At 56.3% G+C, this 15,953-nt stretch overlaps 2 protein-coding genes across 2 annotated transcripts; both read left to right on the top strand.

Moving 5' to 3' along the window:
* The first annotated feature begins 4,941 nt into the window (after positions 1–4,941).
* On the top strand, positions 4,942–6,812 carry LOC142595829 (C-type natriuretic peptide 2-like). Its single transcript, XM_075724707.1, has 2 exons — positions 4,942–5,040; positions 6,540–6,812. The coding sequence occupies exons 1-2, from the start codon at positions 4,942–4,944 to the stop codon at positions 6,810–6,812; spliced, it is 372 nt and encodes a 123-aa protein (XP_075580822.1).
* A 2,381-nt stretch (positions 6,813–9,193) lies between these two features.
* On the top strand, positions 9,194–13,142 carry GAPDH (glyceraldehyde-3-phosphate dehydrogenase). The gene is made up of 12 exons (XM_075704593.1): positions 9,194–9,205; positions 9,638–9,681; positions 10,293–10,392; positions 10,629–10,735; positions 10,821–10,911; positions 11,095–11,210; positions 11,329–11,410; positions 11,566–11,717; positions 11,848–11,926; positions 12,158–12,241; positions 12,392–12,489; positions 12,854–13,142. Exons 2-12 carry the CDS (start codon positions 9,659–9,661, stop codon positions 12,921–12,923), a joined length of 1,002 nt encoding a protein of 333 aa, XP_075560708.1. The 5' UTR covers positions 9,194–9,205; positions 9,638–9,658; the 3' UTR covers positions 12,924–13,142.
* The last annotated feature ends 2,811 nt before the right edge of the window (positions 13,143–15,953 follow it).

The following is a 15,953-nucleotide window of genomic DNA, read 5'->3' as shown; positions in this document are numbered from 1 at the left end:
GTACGTGGTTATAAGTACACCATTCAGCTTCTCTTAACACAGGACCAATATGATTTTGCTGGGTTTAGGCCAGCAAAATCTTTGATCCTTTCTGAAGCTCTCGCCCTGCAAAGCCCAGCAGGCTTTTTCTCAAACAGATCACTTCAAAGAAGAGTTTGAGGGATTGGCAGGGGGGAAGGCTGACTTAGACTATAGCTAGAGTGCTTCAACAAAGACTACGCAAACTGAGTAGGAAAAAAATACAACTTCAAAAGTTTTTTTAAAAAAGGAAACAAACAAAATAGACAAAAACCCTTTAGAATTAGCTTTGCCTAACTCTAATTTGCTCAAGTTAGCAAGTATACAGGTAACATTGGTTGTCTCACTCCGCTTTTTGGAATGTATTTGCTGCAAATCTGGTTATGCTTCCAATAGGACTGGCACTTAAGCTCTTTCCTTAACAGGAATGCCACAACGGTGTTCAAGTCAGTCCTGGCACTCCTTGGATGACCATGTGAATGTGAAGTGCCCTAAATTTGAATTGGTGTTAATCACATAACCAACCTTTAACCTCCTGTCTCACAGGCAAACTGGCATTTGTCCCAGAGCTCTTAGTACAGAATTATTTCCTCCTACCTGTCAGTTGCCTAGAAAACAGACTAAAGGCTAGCTGGGCAGGAATCGGATGGGTCCTCCTATCAGCAGGTTCCTGCAGATCTTCCGCGTTCTCTGTCTCTGAGGATCTACCAAGTTCCTGCAGTCGTTGTGGTCACCCTTGGTTTGCCAGCAAGTAGAGCCTGCTGCTCAGTTTTCCTCTGGCCTAGCTGCATAAGTAGTGATAAAAGACTACTGTAACTTATTTTAATCCCTATAAACAAAAAATATGCATTAGAAATTGCATGGCTTTACATTGGCTTGGGAATACTTTTTTTTTTTTTTTAATGACAATACCTGAATGGACATAAACATGTTAGATGCTTGTAGATACAAGTAGATAAGGGAATGATGGTATGACAGATGTACTTAGTGGGCTGGGACATGTGGACCAAATACCACCCTCAAGTCCCATGACTCACTGGAAAGATCTGCCCCCCCTGCCACCACTAATAGCCAGATACCAATACAACCCCCCTTCAAATCCAGAGCACCCCGGTAGGAACAGGACAATCGCATGAAATGCAAAGATCAGAAAGCTACAGCAATATTGTCCCTCTTGCCCATTCTCCCTGATAAAATATTCAGTGAAGGCTACAAGGGACAGAGGCAGCAGCCGCAGCATTAACAGTAAATCCGACACACAGTCATGCATGCTGTACGCGATTCCCCCGCCGCCACCCATGGGGTATGTCACTCACAAATGGGAACGAAAGGAAAAGAACAGCATATATGGATTTCTAGGCAGGCTCAAGGCTTTACAAGTCTGTGCAGTAAATCTTGTGTATACATGAGATGGTATGTTGACAATACTGCAGTGAGGGAGATATGGATGGATGGATGGATGGAGGAAACAAGGTGGCCATAAAACCGTCTAAGTATTGGCTTACCTTCAGGCCATGCTTTTCCACCACAAGTGGTTAAACTTTTTCCTTCAGGAGAGCCACCCAGCAGCCTTTCTGAGACAGAAGTGGGGTTTGGCAGTCAATGACTGGACTGACACCCTGGCTCCTTCACTGCTTTGCAGTCCATCTTTTGCCCTTCCCTGGGCACACCACTGCCTGATCAAGTGAGAGTGGAAGGTCGGTGAGCAGGAGTTCCTGTTGGTCCCTTTCTGCCGGCTGTTCAGGTGGAGCATCCTCACTGGCCTCTCCTGGCGTTGGAGGAATTGGCAATCCTGCATCATGGATAAAGGAAGTCCTGCAGAAAGGTGAAGCAAAAACCAAGAGGGGTTTGAACAGCTACACAGTGGCTGCTGCCTTAAGCAGCCAGTTGCTGCCCTTCTGTTCCTTGCAAGCAGCTATTTTGGTGGCTGCCATGATGACCAGGAATTGCTACGGAAGGAGTAATCCCACTCCCTCGCTTCTGAGCCAGTGGGATTACTCAATGCTGAGATCAGTGGAGTTTCCGTTCTCTGAGGGACTCCTGACCACAGTAGGCTCCAGACTTCTACGTGTGGTAGTGACATGAGTACCATCCTGGCTTCTAGAGCCTGCAGCAACCATCAGCCCTTTCCATCACCATGGGCCAGGGGGTGTTCCCCCCAGGGTACTTCACCCAGTTCCTAGTCCTCCCACTCTTCAGTTGCCCTGCTCTTTTCCTTTATAAGCAACTGTTTGTAAAAGACCGATTGTAATGCAGCAGGAGAGCACTTTCCTGGTGGTCTTGCAAGCTCTAGAATCAGTGCCCCAGCATCAGAGGGGGAGGGGTTTTTACAGAGGAAACTTGTTAGCACCAGAGAGGAAAGAAGGACAATAATCTATTTGAGCCTGGGAAAACTGGGGCAATCGGGGACTCGTCTGCCAAAACCTTTTCACTTCACGCTCATTGCCAGGGCATGTCAGAGCAACTATTCAGTTCTACTGCAGTTCCAGCAAGGATCTGGGACACAGGAACAGCTGCAACTTCACGGTACCTGAGTCATTAAGCATATGCAATTTATCCAGGCTTTGCTGGATTTGCAAAATTTGCAAGAATTTGCAAGAAGATTTGCAAATTTTCTACAGTTCCTGAAGTTTCTTGTTTGGTATGGGACAGTGATGACTCCTTCCCTCCTTCTAGCCCCAGCTTTTGCTGGACCCAAGGAGGGGACCCGTCACTTGAGAGCTCAGAGCCTGTCCATCCCTACAGGGCTTGGTCTTGGTGCAAGTGGGCTGGAATTCAGAGAAGCTGTAAACGCATTTCCGGCATTCTTCTTGCAGTATGGGGGCCACCACATTCAAGGCATGCCAGATGAAACCACCGCTACAATTCATACCAAAAACACAGCATTGTTGCTTTTGTACTTACCTTTTGCTCAGGAAAGAGCTGACTCCTGGAACCAGTGCATTCAACCTGAGATGCGTGTGCCTGCAGCTGTCTTGCCGGGGGCATGAATACTCTAGCAGACTGACTCAGCTGCTTCTGGATGGTGGAATGTGACTAGGAAGTACAGAACAACATCCTCTGAGACATCTTGCATGTGGGATGAACACGTGCTCACTTCCCATCCTCCTTCCTCCCTTTCCCACCTCTCTGAAACTTTCACACCGCAAAGCTCTGTACCCTACCGCATCCAGCACACAGAGGGGCTGGCTGTGCGCACACAGCCCACACTCCGTTTGTGCACAGGCACCCTGTCCGAATGCCCACACGAACAGCACGTCCCGTCTCTCCAGCAGTCACCTGTGCTTTCTGGTTTAAAAGGCTGGTACGAAAGCAATGCTGTTCCCTGTGAAATGTGCCGGTCGAGGCCATTAGCCAGGGGTCCAGGGAGCCCCTCCGTTTGCTGGCATGCCCCGGATAGCTGGCGCAGGCAAGGGGGTGACAGGGGACTGCCAGACAGGATCACCAGATCACCCGTGCTCTAGAACCACAGATTGCAGGTTATCAGGTGGAGCCAACATACTTTGATGCCCTCACCTGTGCAAAGCCTCTCCTGCTTCCAGTGTCAGTACCCCAGACTGAAGCCCCACACTCACTTTTCATGAGCTGGATGCAAAATGGTTTGTAAAACTTGCTGGCTTCTTGGGCAGGGAAGAAAGGGACCCACAAAACTGCATCTGCAAGTGCAAAATGCTGGGAAGGAAGGAAAGATGGAAAGAAAGACAGGGCAAGTATCTGAACCGTGACTTTTGTTATCTCTGCAAAGGACTTTTCTTTTTCTAATTTTCTTCTTTCCTTAAAAAAAAAATAAGCAAAAGCAAGGAGCAGAACACTGCCTGTCAAGTTTTGACCCAATTGCTTTGTGCAACAATACTGAAGAAAGGGAAGTTTAAGGTGTTATTGAACTCACCCAGCACACCCACTACTAACCCTGTACGGGAGTACAGTCCCCCCATTCCTCTCCCCTGACAAACTTTCCTGATTAGTTTCTGTCCTCACACCAAGGCTGACTTCTGCACCCTGGTCTCCAAACAGTGACCTCATTGCCTTGTTCAACTGGTGAGAAACTACAGTAAAATGGGAGAGGTAAACAAAGGGAGGGGAACTAATGGCCAGAAGATTTAGGAGGTAGGAATCTGCTCCTCGCCATCCCGCTTCCATTGTGCGCCTGAGCTTGAGAAAGTGCAAGCTGAGCCTCGACGAGCTCTTTTCTGTGGTGGTTCCTCTGGAAACTCAGCCTAGCCCTCCAGATGGTGTATATCGAGTGACTCGGGACAACCAGCCTGCAAGTTATATGCCCGCTCGTACTAGACCCAAGCTCCCGTCACCGCTACAAATCTTGTAGAGCTAGTGCTGGAATCCACACACCTTCTGCAGCAAGAGCTCTTCATTCCCGGGCCAACCATCTCACCGAGACATAAATACTAAAAATGAGAGCCTGTATTGTCACAGAGCTGAATTTGTGTCAGCTCTGTGCAGCCAGCAGTGCGACTACCGCTAGTTCATGCTCACGCTGAGTAAAGAAATAGCATTAACAGCGCTCTGCCTACGATGAGTATGTTCAATATCGCTGTACAATGCAGCCTTCAAGATCCTCCTTTGGGACATGTTTCAAAGTGTCACCCCGTTTCTGACCCTAACAGATACCTCCAGGTCCTGGCCAGCAGCAGCTCAACTCACATTTGTCTTCCCAGACACTCAGTAAACACCTTTGTGTCCTTTTTCTTTAGAGGAAGGGGTCTTGCTGAGCTCACCCTGAAATATATCACCCTGGACAAAAGGGCTGAAAGGTTAAAGAGCTCTGGGGGGTAGTTCAGCAGAGAGCTGGGGGCCAGGCGCCTGCCAGAACCAAAGCTATAAAGGCAAAGAGGGGCTAGGGACTGCATCTGACACAGATGCTGCGGGTCCTGCCTCGCCTCCCACAAGCCCTGGGATAAGAAGATGATGCTGGGGCTCCAGTCGTGGCCTTGCTCGCTTTCCCTCCTCTTAGTTCTGCTCTCTGCCAGCGTTCAGACTGTGTCCTTACCAGGACAGAGGCTACAGGTAGGAGGGACTGGGATAGAGCTGAGGGAGGTTTCAGGAGTAGCAGGGGTAATCTGGGGAGGTCGTGTTTGAACCTGGAATAAGTGGGGGGCCCAAATTCCAGCTACCAGGGGCTGCTGTCTATTCTTACCGCTCCCTCCCTTTCAGTCCAACAGCCTCAGCTCTAGGATGACTGTATCTTTATAACCCAGCTCCTAAGGAGCACCAGCACTGCAAGGGAGCAGACAAAAGCTTTTTAGTGCGCTCTGGTCTAGGGCAGGCTCCCTGTGGGACTCCCCACGTTGCCTGCAGAGGCTTTTAACGGTAACAAGACTAATCCTGACGAACTCTGCCCTGTGTCAGCAGCTACCAGAAATTACAGTCGTGTCCTTCATCATGGTCAGTGCCCTGTTTCTGATGTTTCAGAGGGAAGGCTCATCCTGTTAGGTCAGGATTTTCACTCCTAAGCTCAGTACCACTCCTCAGTAGCCCCTCTTTAAGGCCAAGAGCCCCCGTCAGGATGCCAGCTAAGGGCTTCTTCACTTGGGTAAATCTTTCGCCCTCAGCAATTACAGCAATAATATTTTGGCTTTCAAATCTACCCAGCTCCCTCTTACGCAAACCCTAACCTGAGCCCCAACGCCTTGCCTTCACGTCACCCTGGGAAAGCTACAGAGAGGTAGTTAGGACGTGAACTAAAATCACAAGACTGATCCTGCTATGACTCACCGCTTTCACTCCTTGCTGAAGATGCCCATGTCCGCTTCAATTAACTCACTACCGAAAAGAGCTGCACAAAGGCATCTTCAGCCGTAGCTCAGCACCCACGTGAGGGACAGATGTGGAACGGCTACTGCAGGCTGCTTCTCTGGGCAGCCATGCCTTGCCTCCCCTGCTCCCAATGCACCTCCCAACTCTTGTCTCCCTACAGCCGGAGGCTGCCAGCAGTGCCAGGGGTGTACGATCAGCACGTACCTGCCTGCGCAGATAACCTAGAGGATTTGCAGCAGATGGGGAGCCCCCCTTCCTCACACCTGCTCTGCCTCTGGCCCCCCCTCATCTTTAGCAGCAGGTGTTTGAGGCAGGTCCGTCCTCCCCACCAGCCCTCTGGAAAAAAAGAAATGCCACACAGCAGCCTGAGCACATGGAGGTGCTCAGCATCAGCAAAAGAAGCAAGGACTGAAGCTTCAGTTACCTTCCAAGTACGGGGGGCGGCGGGGAGTGTGGGGGCATTTTGACGAGAGCAGGGCAATCTGCACTCAGGCAGAGGCCCACAGCAGCTGCCTGCTTGCTCTTTTGGACAGCAAAATAATTTCAGACTGCAGGAGCTGTTGCTCTAGCCCTTCCCTGTGTCTGGATGCAATGTCACAGGCACGGTGCCTGTGTGCAGGCACCATTTTACATCCTGCCCGAGCCCTAGGGAAAGTGCGGGCAGTGGGGTGCAAGGGGGTACAAGGCTTATCGCCAGAAGCGCAGGCAATTCTGCTCTCACCCCCCTCGCCTCTCTCTGTTTATCCCAGATGCTCCTTTCCCAGTTGCTGCCCCTGGAGCCCGAGTCCACGCTGGCCGAAGAGGACACGAAGGAAGGGTCCAGCTTTGGCCCTCAGTTGCTCTCCTCCACCCTCCCCTTCGTCCCCTCCGGGGCTAGAGCTGCCCGTCCCTCTCTCTGGCGCAAGACCCTCGCCAGTCGCAAGTGGGCACTGCCTGGAGATTGGGCCTGGAAGGCCATGCCCAGGGGCTGCTTTGGGCTGAAACTGGACCGGATCGGGACCTTCAGTGGTTTGGGGTGTTAGCCTTGGAGGGGCTCCAAGGTGAGAGAGGGCCAGCCGTGAGGGCTCGAACAAGCGGGCCCCGGAGAAGTAAGGGGGGACTTGAGAGCACGGATGGCAGGGAGGACGAGGAGCGAGGGGATGGGGGCAGTGGGGCAGGCTGCGGGGCCACCACCTGCCTGCAGCCGGGGTGCGAAGGCTGGGAGGCAGGACCACCCGGTGCTAGCGGGGCTGTGCTGGGGGCCCGGCCGGGGTGCGAGCGGGGCTCACCGGCCCCGCTTCCCCACAGCCGGAGGAGACGCAGGCGCCCGCAGCACCGGCTTGGGAACCAGCACCGCGCGTCGGCAGCCGAAAGCGTGAAGCCCCTGCCCCGAAGGCGAGCGGCGGCGGCGGGGAAGCGGCACGGCGCTACGAGGAGGAGCTACCCGGCTCCGCGGCCGCCCCTCGGCCGCAGCCCCCCTGCTCCGCCGGCAGCCCCCTCCCTCCTCTCCGTGCCCCAGGACTCGCTTGCTAATTAAACAGAGCTGTACTAATCGCCGCGTCCGAGCTCGGCGGGGGGGGGGACGGACACGAGGGCCGTGCGGGGACGAGGGTCTGGCGGCGGGAGATGGCGGCAGAGCCCGCCGCCCCCCGGCCCCCACGCGCGGGGCCATGTTGGGTGCGCGCCGCCATTCCGGGTGGGCCGGGCGGCACGCGCGGCTGCAGCGCGGCGCTGCCGGGACCGCGGCGGCGGAATTGGGGGGGCGGAGCGGGCGGGATATCGACCGCCGGCCGGCGCCGGGGGCAGAGGGCCCGCGTTGGCTCATCCCAGCCGCCCTCTGCCCCCCGGCCCTGCGGTGTTTGCCGAGCAAACACAGGGGCCTCCTGTTTGGGCAGAAGCTGCCCCCGAGAGCCCCCCTCCCTCCCCCCCGGCCTCTCGGCGGGCTGCGGCCCGGCTGCCACGAACCCCGGCACCGGCTCGCAGCCCGCCGGCCCCGCCGCGGTACCACGGGAGCCGTCATCCCCTGGCCTTTAAGAAAAGGTCGCAACCTCGGCCGGGGCTAAACTTAGCCGCCAGCCCCTCGGCAGCACCGGGAATAGCAGCGGGACAAGGAGAGTTGGGTTACCTTCGAGCTGCGTGACCCCTCTCCGCCCCCCGCCCCGCTACCTGCGTGGCTCCCCCAGCCCGCTCCTCCCTCCTCATCCTTAGAGTCCATCTGGAGCCCGCCTCAGCCGAGCAGCCAGAGGGGCAGGCCTGCTCCTAACACCCCCCGCCAGCCCGGATCTGCATCCCCATCATTCCCGCACCTTCCTCGGGGACCCTCTCCCCAAGGGATGGAGGCTTTCCAGCACGCTCGGGGCTTCGCACCTAAGGCGGGTTTGTCCCGCGGCACCTGGGCTGTGCAAAGCCCTGCACCCAGCCGGGGGGGCGCAGCCTGGCACGGCTCAGGGAGAGAGCCCGGCATGGTGGGCGGCAGACCGGGCAGTGGCGGCAGCCGTGCAGGGAGCACTCCCTCCTCGCAGGCGACCAGCGAAGGCGGGCCGAGGCGGCGGATGCAGGCCGGCAGGCGGGCAGGATTTCCGCCGTCACGTCCCACGGGTAGCAGCAGTGCCGCAGTGCCTCATTAAGATGGTGCTCACGCTGCGGCACGTGGCCTGCCGGGGGGGCAGCCGGGCCGGCGGCCCCATCCACAGCACGCCCGGCACAACCCACCCAAAGGCAGGCGGGAGGTCCCTGGCGCGGGCGTGAGAGAGCTCCCCGCCAGCACCCACCGCCTCCCGGCGCCGGAGGGGGGGGGGGGGGAGTGGGAGATGCTTGGGGACCTGCTGCTCTCTCGGGGTGCCCCCAGCATCTCTGCAGCCCCTTTGCCCTCGCCGCCGTGCTGGGGGAGCAGGGCGGGCTGGGAGCCGGGGCCGGGGCCGCCCCTCCTTTGTTACCAGGTGAAAGCAGCGCACGCCATTCCCCGGGCTGCTGGCGGCAGCGAGCCCCGCGAAGGCAGCCCCTCTCCGGCCATCACCGGGGGCCCTTCCCACCTCCGCAGGCGGGGGCCCAGCCGCCCTTCCCCGCCCTGGGGACACCTCCCCGCCGCAGGGCAAGGACCCGGCTTCCTCCGGGACATCTCTCACCACCGCCCATCCCAGGGCTGGGAGGGAGGGAGGGAGGGGGCGGCGCGCACCCCCCACCCGTGGGGAGCGTTGCGGACCCCACACCGCCCCGCGCGCGGGGCCGGCGTTACCGGGGGGGGGGGCGAGCGGGGCTTGCCGAGGCAGCCGCACCCGCAGCCCGGCCGCACGTAGCCCGGCCCGGCCCCCGCGCTCCCATTCGGCGCCGGCCCGGCGGGGCGGGCCCCAGCCCTTCCCCTCCGCGGCTATAAAGGGCGGTGGAGCGGCGCTGCGCCACCTTCTCACTGCGCGCAGGGGCGGCTCACAGGCAGCAGGTAACGGCCGGCGGAGGAGGAGATGCGCGGGGGACGAGAGAGGCGGGGGGGGGGGAACCATCGCACCCCCACCGGGGGCCCGGCGCCGCGGGGGAGGCGGGGCGGGGGGCGGCAGCGGCGGGCGGCAGCCCCCGAGCGGAGCAGGGCCGCGTGGCGGCGGCGGGGCCGGCGGGCACAAAGGCGGCGCGGAGCGCTGCGCCGCAAGATGGAGGCGGCGGCGGGGGGGGGGGGGGGGGGGGGGGGGGGGTGAGAGGGGGGCGGTGAGGCGTCGCGGGGGGCGGGTTCGGAGCGCGTGCATCCCCCCCCCCGCCCCGGCGGCGGGCGAGATGTTAAGGGAGCCCGGGGCGGTGGGCGAGGCGCGGTAGCCGGTTTCCCCCGCCTCCCCCGCCTCCATTCCCGCCCCAGCGCCTCACCGTCCGTTTCTTCCCTCAGGAACATCCCGAAGAGGCGAAGATGGTGAAAGTCGGAATCAACGGGTGAGTGCTGGGGCTGGGCTGCGGTACCGGGAAGCGGGGCGGGGGCGGTGAGGGAAGGGGGGCAAGGTCGCCTCAAGGGCGCGGGATGGATTGGGGGAGGGGGGGGAAGGGGGGAGGTGTGCGCCCCGCCGGTGCCGCTGCACCGTTGCCGCCCGTACCGGGCTGAGGGGCCGGGGCAGGGCAGGCTGCTGAGTCACTTCCCCCTGCAGATTCGGGGTGACTCACCGCGGAAGCGCCGCCGCTGCCCGCCTGCCCCGGCACCCCCCCCCCCCGGGGGTCCCCGCACCCTGCCGGCGGGCTGCAGCCCCCCGCCGAAAGGGCGCCCGGTGGATCGTGTGTCGGCGGCCGTCCCGGGGACGTGACCTTCTCCCGCCGGGCTGAGGAGTAACCGGATCCCCAGGGCCCCCAGTAAATTTAGCGCTTGACCTTTCCGGTGCGGGGGTCGCTCTTAATCTTTAACCGAGGCGCCTCGGCCTTTGAACGTGGCTGCTGGGTTCCCTCCTGCCCCGCCGGGCAGGGAGCGGCGGATGATCCCGAGGGAAGGCAACGGGCCATGCCCAGCCCGGCAGGTTCCCTGTTGCTCCTCCTCACCCACGCCTCTCTCTTCTCAGATTTGGCCGCATCGGCCGCCTGGTCACCCGGGCTGCCGTCCTCTCTGGCAAGGTCCAAGTGGTGGCCATCAATGATCCCTTCATTGATCTGAACTACATGGTGAGTTGCCTTGCAGTGCCCCCTCCGGGCCTTTTGGAGTAGGGCTCCTCTGGCTCTGTTCTAGTAGCTTCCTGGGGTAGAGGCACAGGGCTGGGAGGTTCGGCAGAACCAAGTACAATGCAGCATTTGGACAAGGTCACTGGGGAGGTTGGGAGCTGAGACACTACATAAGCAGAGCAAGAGTTGGGGAGATGGCAGATGGGGTGCCTGACCTTCCCCCCCCGCCTCCATGCTAGGTTTACATGTTCAAATACGACTCTACTCATGGTCACTTCCGGGGCACTGTGAAGGCTGAGAATGGGAAACTCGTGATTAATGGGAACGCTATCACCATCTTCCAGGAGTAAGTATTTCTCTCCCTCTCGCCCCTCTGGAGGATGAAAGCAGATGTCTTGCAGAGCAGCTCTTACTGTTTTGTCCCTCCTCAGGCGTGACCCCAGCAACATCAAGTGGGGAGATGCTGGTGCTGAATATGTTGTGGAGTCCACCGGTGTCTTCACCACCATGGATAAGGCTGGAGTGAGTATGCCACAGTGGCACATGGGAGAAGGGATACCACTGCTCCTGCCTGTGGGGCACATCGTCGTGTACAGAGTTGCTCAAGATGGGAAAGAGATGGGGCTGGGAGGGAGAAGAGGTGGTCTGAAGAAGTGAGCTATTGGGGTGATTCTGGGTTATCTAATCTGCTTCTCTTTTTTCCAGGCTCACCTGAAGGGTGGTGCTAAGCGTGTTATCATCTCTGCCCCCTCAGCTGATGCTCCCATGTTTGTGATGGGTGTCAACCATGACAAGTATGACAAGTCTCTGAAAATTGTCAGGTAAGGAGAGAGGAGGATGCTCTCTGGCCTGGAGCTCTCACCAGCTGCATGGGGTCTCGTCTCACCTCTGTAGTTGTGTTGCCTCTGGCTGATGAGCCTACTTCTCTCTCTTCTCCAGCAATGCCTCTTGCACTACTAACTGCCTGGCGCCCTTGGCAAAGGTCATCCATGACAATTTTGGCATCGTGGAGGGTCTTATGGTAGGTCTGGAGCTTGCTGCCCAGGAGGGTGCTCTATCCCCAGGTCCCCTCATGTGAAAGGAAAAGCATCTGTACTCCCTGTGTCCCCTGGGATGGGGAGGAGGTGCCTGGGGGTGCTGCTTCTGGAGACTATCAGCTGTGCTCTTTTCCCCCAGACCACTGTCCATGCCATCACAGCCACGCAGAAGACAGTGGATGGGCCCTCTGGGAAGCTGTGGAGGGATGGCAGAGGTGCTGCCCAGAACATTATCCCAGCATCTACTGGCGCTGCTAAGGCTGTGGGAAAAGTCATCCCTGAGCTCAATGGGTGAGTGTTGGCCCTGGGGTGTTGGGAGGTAGCAGCTGGTGCCTGGCCAGCTCTGACCCATCCGTAGCAGAATGGAGGGCTAGCAGAGGGGTGCCAGGTGCTGTTTCCTGCTGACTCGTATCTCTTGCAGGAAACTTACTGGAATGGCTTTCCGTGTGCCAACCCCCAATGTCTCTGTTGTGGACCTGACCTGCCGTCTGGAAAAACCAGTAAGTGTTGTGGAGAAGGCCCTAACAACCTCCACACCTGCCCCTGTTTCCTCTAAACAACTTCTTTTACCTGGAATTGCCCTCTCTGCATTCATCACTTCCCTAAGATGATTTAATTTTGGTGAAAATAGCACCATGACTGCTGCCATGGTGCTCCTGTGTGTTCCGCCCCCCGGCGGACATTTTGTGTGAGTTGGCACCTGACCATCTTAAATGTGTCTCTCTTCTCAGGCCAAGTATGATGACATTAAGAGGGTAGTGAAGGCTGCTGCTGATGGGCCCATGAAGGGCATCCTGGCATACACAGAGGACCAGGTAAGTAACTCCTGGTCTCTTGGCCTGTCGTTATTGGCGCTTGCCTCGTTTTTCTGATGGGAGCAGCCTTGTTGGGATCCTAATTTGGGTGCTTCTGGTTCATGCTGTGCATAACTGTATGTATGTGTTACAATTCTCTCTCTGTTGCAGGTTGTCTCCTGTGACTTCAACGGTGACAGCCATTCCTCCACCTTTGATGCGGGTGCTGGCATTGCACTGAACGACCATTTCGTGAAGCTGGTTTCCTGGTAGGCACAGTCTGGGGGCTAGTCGGGGAGACTGGGGTAGGGGTTGACGGACAAGTTACAGACCTTGGCCCTATTCATCACTACCAGGTTGGTGATGCAGGGTGATACCCAGACCCCTGCTGAGTGGGGTGGCTCCAGCATGTTAAAAGTCTCGGTGGAATGAGAGTGCTGCTTATCTGAAATGACTAAAGCCTTCTCCTTCCCTTATTTGGAGGGTGTATGGGATGCTTCCTACTTTCTTTACTGGAAGTGGCTGGGAAGCTGCCTGGTTCAGTTGTGTGGGATGGGGCAGGGGAGCAGGAACAGTGGAGGTGGGGTGCAAGAAACGGGTCAGTCCTGACAGCACTTCTGTTTCTGTCCCCAGGTACGATAACGAGTATGGATACAGCAACCGTGTTGTGGACTTGATGGTCCACATGGCATCCAAGGAGTGAGCCGAGCACACAGCCCCCCTGCTGCCTAGGGAAGCAGGACTCTCCTTTGTTGGAGCCCCTGCCCTTCTTCACCACCGCTTAGCTCTGCATCCTGCAGTGAGAGGCCAGTTCTGTTCCCTTGTCTCCCCCACTCCTCCAACTTCTCCCCGAGCCTGGGGGAGGTGGAGAGGCTGATAGAAACTGATCTGTTTGTGTACCACCTTACATCAATAAAAGTGATCACCATCTGAAATGCCTTGTCTGTCTGACAGTGGGAAGTGGGAGAAAGGGGGAGGGGGGATTAATGAGCAGATGTAGGTGCCTGCTTTAAGATGGGCCCTGCCAGCCTGGCTGCAACTGCTGGGACAGCTCTTCTAAGCAGTGCTACGTGGCCACCATGTTGAGGCTGTGAACCCAGGCGGCAGAGACATGGAAAATGCCAGAAGAGGTGTTCAGAGAGCCTGGGTCATGCATGGGCATGGTGCAGTCCTGGGATACCTGACTTGCAAAGAACAGCAAGTGCCCATCTCCGCTGAGTGCCAGGCTGCGGTGAGCGGAGCTGTGGTATGCAGACTGCTGAGCTAGCTACCTGTGCCGGAGGTAAGACTCCTTGCCTGTGAGCCAAAATGAGGTGTGGTGCAGGGCTGTGCTTGCAGGACTGCTGCATGGTAGACTGGAAGGCAGCTTTGCTGCTCCATCCACCTTCTAGCTCTCCGGATTTGCCTGTCTGATGGGTGTATGCAGAATAAAGTGCTGAGCAGATGACTTTTTTTTCCATTTGGTTTGGCAAAGTGGCACAAGAAACAAGAATTCTTTCTTCTCCTTCCCCCTGCCTTAGTAGAAATGTTACAAGGAGGATTTTTCATTTGCTTTTACCTTCTTTAAAATGAATCAGCTTGCCCTAGAGGAAATGGCTGTCTAGGGACGTGTGGGAGACCAGTGTTACCATGGTGGTAGCTAGTCTTAATTCTGGCTTAATTCTATGCAGAAGGAGGGGCAGTTGCAGTTAAGCTCCTGAGCAGCAAATCTCTGCAAGGTGAGTGTCAGCCTTCTGCCAAGGACTGTGTTACCTTCTCCTGGAAGCATGAATGCTGCCAGGCAGGGGGTGAGCTTTCTGTGACCTATGAATGCTGGGGTAGGTATGTGATGCACAAAATCGTGTGGCCCTCCATTTTTAGCAGTTCAATTTACCATCTTGGAGGTGATGTGTTGCGTTGCTCTCTTCCTGGCAGGCAGGGTTGGAGCTGTTGTCTGGACCCCAACTGCTTTAGACCCTGATCTGGAGCAAGGACTTAAGCTCCCAGGATCAAGGTATGTTGGACAGTGTCCTAGAGCCGCTTATCTCCAGCGGTTCGGCTGTGTAAAAATTAAATGTTTACTGGACTAGAGGGCGATGACTCAAAGTTGCTTTGCAAAGAGAAAAAGGTTGAATAACCTGCCTCCCATCCTATCCTTGCCTGATAGGAGCTGGGACTCTGAGCAGCTTGTTAGCCCTGGGACAGCAGCAATACCTGGCTTACCCCACAAATGGCCCTGTGGGAGCTTTAGGAGTTAAATGGGAGCTGCCTGATGCTGGGGCTAACTGGAGGCAGCCCTCCTGTAGTAGCCTGCAGGCCTGTCAGGCTTACAAATAAGTCTTGGGTCGGTCCCATCCTGTCCTTGGTTGCTGCACTTGGGTGCTTTGAATGCCCGTCCTGTGTGCTGCTGCCTGCTTATTTCTGTGTGTGCCAGTGAGCGCCTTGCTTGATCATCTGAAGTGAGGAGGGGCTCCTGAAACACCTTGTTGGGGGGGATGTGTGCTTTCCCATGTAAAACACAGATATTTTGAACTGGGTTTAGTGTAGGAACATTTCAAGGAGTCACCTTTTTCCTCTAAAAAGCCTTATGTTTCCTGAGCTAGATAAGGCTGCCTGAAAATTCACCTAGAGCAAAGAACTCCTGTTATTTAAGAAGAAAGAGCCCTATCCAACCTGAGATCAAATTGCTGTGGGAATGAGCAAATTCATATAACCTGGGGGGTGGGGTGGAGGAAGGGTATGTGCTCTGACCACAATTGCTGGGAATGTCTGAGATAAAGTTTCACTGTGTTTTAAAATACTGTTTCAACTGGTTTACTTGAAATTCTTGCTTGAAATTCTTGGAAAAACGATACTGTACCTAGGTGAGGCAAGCCAGGAATCGCAGAATTTAAACCACAGTTGCTCCTGTATGGAAACAGGGAGAGCAAGTGTGGCAAACAAGTCGTGCAGCCTTTGGACTGCCTGGAGGGCTTGGTTTCCTCTCTCTCATAAGCTCCTGAAAAAGCACAGCTCTTCTAAATCTTCATTTTGCATCCAGACACTGTGCCTGCAGATGGCACCACAGCAAGGCCCCTCCAGACAGATGGAAAAGCCAGCCCAGTGGCAGCCTGTCCAAGAGCTGCAACCCTGTCCCAATTTTTTTTTTTCATTAATTTGAAAAATTGACATATATGACTGTGGATGGCATTGGGATAAAGATGGGAGATTTGCTGTGACAGCTGCTTCTCTCTCTAGAGAAGAGTTTTCCCCTAAGTAGGGGAACTCTAGGTTTACTTTTAAAGCATTTCTAGGGAAAACTGACAGAAATGCTTGGTCAGGGAAGGCAGGCACTCAGACATAAAGAGGCTCTTGTTCAGCAAAGGAGCTAAAAGCAATCATGCTGCTCTGCTGGGACAAACTGGCTCTAAGAGCAGCTGTGATAAGCCAGAATCCCTCCTGGTTTATGAACACCTTACAAGGTGAAGGTATAGAAAGACCCAGATCCTGGCCAAAGGCTTGACTCTGCCTTCCTGGACTGGCCAGGCACCAGGGCTTGCTGTGCTTGGGCCATCATGGGAGAGGGATGCCCCTAAAATATAGGTTCACTCTTTTGCAGGGCTGTGCTGACACAAAGCTCTCCGGCTGACCCAAGGGGTAACTTCTCTGGTATGCAGCCAACCATTTCTGGGGGTGGTAAGCTGCACCTTTTGTTTTCTTTTTTTAAGACAGAGGAATTCAAGTGATGCTGCAGTACGGTAATTAGCAGTGGTGT

Source organism: Pelecanus crispus, chromosome 1 (genome assembly GCF_030463565.1).
Source record: "Pelecanus crispus isolate bPelCri1 chromosome 1, bPelCri1.pri, whole genome shotgun sequence".
NCBI lineage: Eukaryota > Metazoa > Chordata > Aves > Pelecaniformes > Pelecanidae > Pelecanus > Pelecanus crispus.
Note: the sequence above shows the minus strand (reverse complement) of the source record. Positions and strands in the feature narration are given on the sequence as shown.